At 40.8% G+C, this 6,930-nt stretch overlaps 1 protein-coding gene across 2 annotated transcripts in view; it reads right to left on the reverse strand.

The window, feature by feature from the left end:
* Positions 1-1,878: 1,878 nt before the first annotated feature.
* Positions 1,879-6,930, reverse strand: part of wnt5b (wingless-type MMTV integration site family, member 5b) — a gene marked incomplete at its 3' end in the record, with an annotated part of 98,599 nt that continues 93,547 nt past the window's right edge. For both annotated transcript variants that reach the window (XM_080022478.1, XM_080022477.1), the window contains exons 7-8: positions 3,536-3,694; positions 1,879-2,178 (exon numbers count right to left, since the gene is read on the reverse strand). In XM_080022478.1, coding sequence (XP_079878604.1) covers positions 1,879-2,178; positions 3,536-3,694 — 459 coding nt within the window. The remainder of the gene's footprint in view (positions 2,179-3,535; positions 3,695-6,930) is intronic.

Genomic DNA, 6,930 nt, shown 5'->3' on the forward strand with positions numbered 1-6,930 from the left:
TAGTATTGTGTATTGTCACCTTTATGGGAGTTTACAATGACAACTTTTAGAAGCAACACTGATAGAAGATAATGCTTTTAGTGGGAAGTGGGATCGGCATGCGGCGAAATATTGTTGCGAGGGGGGAAAAAGGGTAAAGATGAATAATAGTAATTACAAATGTTGTTTAAAAAACATCATTAGAGTGTTGTGCAACTCTTAACAGCGACATTATAGTGGAATTTGACGTGACTTTTCCACCGCTTTGATTCCACTGCTGTGGTCGGACTCCAGGCAATGATTTGTTATGGAAGACAAATTAATTTGGTTCAATTAAACTACAGTTGAGCATCGCACTGCGTGAGTCCATAGAAACAACATCTCTCTCAGGTGGATATTATTCACACATAATATCTGGAAGGCAGTTCCTACACTGTGAGACACTGAAACAAGTGAAAGGGGAATCGAACATGTGACTTTCCAAAACACAACAGTCATCAGTGCAGCTCTTGGCCAATGGGGGTCGAAGTTGAACCGGCTCATCCCTGGTTTACGCGATTAGGGAATTGGGCTTTGAACCTGGAGATCTTGACTTGAATGGATCCCCTTGATTCCGAAGACTTATTATGGGAGGCAACTCTGTTGAATGATTGAATTCCTCAGAGTCCATAAAAACTCCCTTCGGAGTTTGACAAAGTTGAGCGTCCCGACTCACGTCAACCATGTTAGTTTCACTATTTGCTCTTCGCCTTTGTCTTCTCCCATAGTCCTCCTCTTCACTTTCGTCCGTCACCTTCAGCTTGGACGGCTCTGGCTTTGCGTTTGAACTCAACACGTGTGTAAAGACGAGTAAATGGGCGAAAGTACACATGCCAGAGTTTCATTTCCAGTCGACCTTTTTGGAGCAGAGCGCGCGCGTGGGTGTGTGTGTGTGTGTGTGTGTGTGTGTGTGTGTGTGTGTGTGTGTGTGTGTGTTTGTGCGAGAGAGATAAAGAAGTCCAGATTCCAAAGGGCTGTAGTGACAAGACTCGGCAACAACTATATAGTCGGCGGAAAATGAGGAGAAATACCTTTTTTCTAAATCCACTCTTCGATTTTCTTAACTTCCTCTCTCTCTCTCTCTCTCTCTCCCTCTCTCGTCCTTCCTGACCGGTCGACAGAAAATAAAAAGTTTCCTCTCTGTCCAACTGGGTTCGACGGTAAAAAGCAGCAAGTCTCCGTCCTTGCTTCCAGATCAGAACAGACCTCCGCTCCGCTCCTTTGTTTGATCCGTGAAATCGGTTTTGTTTTGCTGTTGTTTGGTAATGTCTTTAAATAACGATAGCTTCTTTAATGCTTATTTAACATATAATTATATATTTATTTCTTGTTTACTTATTCCTTCCTTTTCTTTGTCCCTCCCCGTCGTGTTTCCACCCGTAACACCACGTTGTCCTGCCAAACCCATCCCGAACCCCCGCCCCGCTCCCCGTCGAGCCCCTTTGATTTTTAATCTGAATTTAACTAAGAGCAGACAGTTGCAAAAGGTGAAGTTAAGTGAATTAAGTGTCGAATCCTTCTTTCCCGCTGATGAGCCGATGACGTCGCGATAATGAAATGAATGCACGGCAGGGAATCGAGGACAGTCTCTTTCTATTTTGGCGGTGAACGAACGGGACTTGTCTGCTGAAAAAAATACATCCTTTACAACTTTTTTCTACGCACAAAAAAAGCCAAATTCAACATCCCCTTCATTCTTTATCCTCTATCCCCGCGATGGGTCGACCCTTTACCTCTCCCTCTATTGGTCTTTTCCTTTTCTTGGACTGGCCCTTGTTCCTTCGTCCTTCCCGTCCCTCCGTTTTCCCCCTCTCCCCAGGTCCATCCATCCACCACCTCCGCCCCCTCCACCCCTCCTTGCTATTTGCAGACGAACTGGTCGACCAGCGTGGTGCAGCGCTTGCACTTTACGTAGCAGCACCAGTGGAACTTGCAGTGGCAGCGCTCGTGCTTGTAGGTCTTGAACTGGTCGTAGCCGCGGCCGCAGCACATGAGCTCGCAGCCGTCCATGCCCTCCGACGTCTTGTTGCAGTGGCGGCCCAGCGTGCCCAACGAGCCCGTGGTGTCGTTGCGGTGGCAGTAGTCCGGGCTCGGGTCGATGTAGACCAGGTCCTCCGGTGTCGGGGCGTTGAAGCGCTTGTCCACCAGCTCCAGCTTGCCCTGCGCGGGTTGGACAGTGGCGGCTTTTAGTTTTTTTTTTTTTTTTGTTTTTTTTTGACGTAAACTCATGCAACACATACCGTACGCAGAATAAAGCCAACATAAAACAAAACACGTAATATAACGAGTCAACTTAGGGTCAGTGTCAACCCATAGTCAATCATCATAGTATCAGTCCTTCCAGATAGCGAATCCTCATCAGGAAGCACAACTCACAGTTAATTAGTTTTCCTCACTTTTTACAAAGAAATATGAGTTCAAGGCAAAATAACAATAATAACCATAATAATAATTGAATAATATGTATATATTTGTATGTTTCCTATATTTTTTGTTGCAGATTTTGATGCAAAATATTTTATGAATTTGTTCCAATTTATTCTGTGACTTTTGCACGTAGGTTCAACATTCAAGATTCAAGATTCATGAGGTTTATTCGTCACATGACATGCATACATACATACGTTCATACATATATGCAGTGAAATGTCTTGCAACGCACCCAGGGATTATGCATAATAGTTTCTAAACTGAACATAAGGTTAGGTAATAGGATGGGTTGGGGTTTTTTTTGTTTTGTTTTTCAACAAATATCCCATAATAAAAATCTTTTTAATGAACGATGAGTCCCACAGATTGTTTTTTCACAGATCGATGCACAAATGAGGGAGATAGAAAATGGGCTTTTTCCTTTTTAACGAGCTTTAATAGGGAAAAACATTTCTTCTTGATATAAAATGGATTGTTTTCTGAAAAGAACAATGAATGTCTTTTCAGAAAACGGGGAGTACAGGTAGAAACATGGACAGTGTTCCAAATGGAAATCACCCGCAGCTTCTCACATCTCCAGCCCGGTTCTCAACCTGGCGCCTCCAGGACGTGGTGAAAGTGCGGCGAGTCTGCGTGAGTTGAGTCGGGCCGCAGCAGTTTCTTTTTTATTTAAGTAGCTCCGCATGACCTACGATCGCAAAATGAACTGAAGCTAATATGTAGATCTACCTTAATTGTGTCACAATTCATACAAATTACGATGAGTGCGCCTCCAGTTGCAGCTCGTGTTTGCAATGTTTTCATTGGATATTGGTTGCAAAAAAGGTAAAACTGTCCTTTAGTGACTGGTGACAAGTACTTTTTCTGTAATATTTATATTTTATTGAATGGTACAATGGCGCACGGGCTACGGAAATAATATGAATATGGAACTGAATATGGTGCAGAAATAGTAATAACCATTTTTATTTTATTTTATTTTATTTTATTTTATTTATCATGTATTTATCTTAAATTATCATTGGGATGGTGTGAGGCCAGATGTGTATCATGCTGAATGCTGAAGCAGGCATGCCGGTGTGGATACCTTGCGTCCTATTCGCATGGCGGCGGCGCTGTCGTACTTCTCCTTCAGGAACTCTCCGACGCGCCGGAAGTCGGCGAGCTGCAGCCAGCACGTCTTCAGGCTGCAGGAGCCCGACACGCCATGACACTTACACGCCACGTTGGCCAGGTTGTACACTGCCTGGGGGTGGGACAGGGGGACAGAGGGTGATACTCCAAACTGCAAAGAAATGTATGCGTTCGCTTCATTACACACTAATATAATAGTATAGTGGATATTAAGACAGCACTGGTCAGATTATAACATAAAAATGGCAAAGTACAACCAGTATAAAGCAAACAAAGCAAATTAATACATATTTTATGAGATACTAATTAAAATTTGAGTTGCCGCTGTAGCACACATCAGAACAAATAGGCGTTTGCAATAATTAATTACATTTAAAAATTATTCAAATATTTTGCCCTGTGCAAAAAATATAAATAAAATGGCAACATAGTATAGAAAATACAACTAAAAAATAAACAATAAACCAGCAAACCTCTGTATGAATAATACTAATATACTAATAATTACTAATTACTTATAATTATAACTAATAATAATAATAATTTATTATTATTATATACTGTATATAGATAGATAGATAGATAGACAGACAGAATGACAGACAGACAGACAGACAGACAGACAGACAGACAGACAGACAGTTAGATAGATAGACAGACAGACAGACAGACAGACAGACAGACAGACAGACAGTTAGATAGATAGATAGACAGACAGACAGACAGACAGACAGACAGACAGACAGACAGACAGACAGACAGACAGACAGACAGACAGACAGTTAGATAGATAGATAGATAGATAGATAGACAGACAGACAGACAGACAGACAGACAGACAGACAGACAGACAGACAGTTAGATAGATAGATAGATAGATAGATAGACAGACAGACAGACAGACAGTTAGACAGACAGTTAGATAGATAGATAGATAGATAGATAGATAGATAGATAGATAGATAGATAGATAGATAGATAGATAGATAGATAGATAGATAGATAGATAGATAGACAGACAGACAGACAGACAGTTAGACAGACAGTTAGATAGATAGATAGATAGATAGATAGATAGATAGATAGATAGATAGATAGATAGATAGATAGATAGATAGATAGATAGATAGATAGATAGACAGACAGATAAATAGATGGATAGATAGATAGATAGATAGATAGACAGACAGATAAATAGATAGATAGATAGATAGATAGATAGATAGATAGATAAATAGATAGATAGATAGATAGATAGATAGATAGATAGATAGATAGATAGATAGATAGATAGATAGATAGATAGATAGATAGATAGATAGATAGATAGATAGATAGATAGATAGATAGATAGATAGATAGATAGATAGATAGATAGATAGATAGATAGATAAATAGATAGATAGATAGATAGATAGATAGATAGATAGATAGATAAATAGATAGATAGATAGATAGATAGATAGATAGATAGATAGATAGATAGATAAATAGATAGATAGATAGATAGATAGATAGATAGATAGACAGACAGATAAATAGATAGATAGATAGATAGATAGATAGATAGATAGATAAATAGATAGATAGATAGATAGATAGATAGATAGATAGATAAATAGATAGATAGATAGATAGATAGATAGATAGATAGATAGATAGATAGATAGATAGATAGATAGATAGATAGATAGATGATATCTAAGTTTTGCTGTTATTGGTTCTGTGACTGTGATCTTCTGTGCTGCCCTGCCTCCCTCTAGTGGTGATGACGTGCTAGTGCAGGTCAAACAGGTTCTGGCTTTCAACGCGCACACGTTGTGATTTTAGGTCCTAAAACTGCAATGACCTTTATTTTTAAGTGAAATTGAGCTTGCGACATTTTCCTGAAATTATAAACGGATTACGCCTCATCCTCACGGCCGGTTCCTGCTGCTGTTGCTACCTTCAATTGTGGCCATTGTTTCCTTTTAGGAATAAGAAATAAGAAAAGAAAGAGTCAAGCAAGGAAAAGGAAAAAACAACAACCCAGCCGCAGTTCCCTCCACCAAGGTAAAACAAACAGCCGTCTGAGAACAGAGGAGTGGCCACTGGCGGGGGGAAACGGTGGCTCTCCCACACAATGCCGAGACACCCCCGCACAATCCCCCTCGGCGCAGTATTATCAGACTGGGTTGGCGCCGCGGACCTTACGCTGGAGCCTCATCAGCCAAGCGCCCTGTTCCTGCGTACGGAGCGAACAGCACTTCACACACCTTCGATGCGATCGAATATGTCAACACCGGTGTTTTCTGAACATGAATCGGAATCCAGGTAGTGGATACTAAAACCTAAAGCCATCCAACCTCAAGCATTTCATATTTGGTGGAATGAATGCAAGTATTGTCTTCAAATTCGAATATTTAATACACAAACGAATTGGGCATTGATTTACAGTACTTTGTGGTATTTGCAGTTTTCATATTTCTGTAATAATTAACTACAAGTTGCTTAATGGATGGATTCATACATAAGACAGGATCCCATCCCTCATTGTTACCTGTTTGACCTTTCCCTCTCTCAATCACCTACTGAACTGCAGCTTGTACGCATCACTGACCATGCACATTGGCCTGCGCTCACTCATATATATAGTGTAAATATAGATATATAGATATATAGTATACAGCTATAGAAGGGTTTTAGTCATGAACATGCGTCTTTCTCGGTGAACTTGCACCCGCCTGCTGTTCCCTTTGAAGCCACTAGGGGGAGCTCTTTGCGCTTGCAGAGCAGACAGGGGCTGCTTTATTGCTTCTCATAAAACCACTGACATAAAACAACCCCCCCAAAGCACAGCAACAGTCACAACCTCCTGACCCCTCTCTGGAAACCTCACCCTGCCATCCTCCTACGAGACAACTCACATTCATTCGCAGAAGGGTCAAGGATTTGCCCCAAAAAAGATGAATTCCAAATTGAAGAACAACTATATAATGCCAATCAGATGAGAATTACTTCTGGTTAATAGAGTTTCCAGACTGTTGGTTTGGGATCCACTGAAAAAACCCCACAAAAAAATGTCCCGGTTAAAACAATTACATTCGAAAACAATGACATTCGGATGCATATTTCTAAAATGTCTCAACGATATCAAGGTATCAATATTTAATGTGCAGCGCGGGTTATTCCACGAGCCCGGAGCAGCGGATTTGAAAGCACTCTTTGCGAGTTGGGAGTTGACCCCGCAGAACATGAAGCGTAACCCAGTCCTGGGAGCGTGTTTGACGAGCTCCCACATTGTGTCGTAATAGCGAAACAATGTAAACTGGAATTATTTTGAGGAGCGCTTTGTAAATAAACATATAC

This window comes from Zeus faber, assembly GCF_960531495.2.
Source record: "Zeus faber genome assembly, chromosome: 21".
Classification (NCBI taxonomy): Eukaryota; Metazoa; Chordata; class Actinopteri; order Zeiformes; family Zeidae; genus Zeus; species Zeus faber.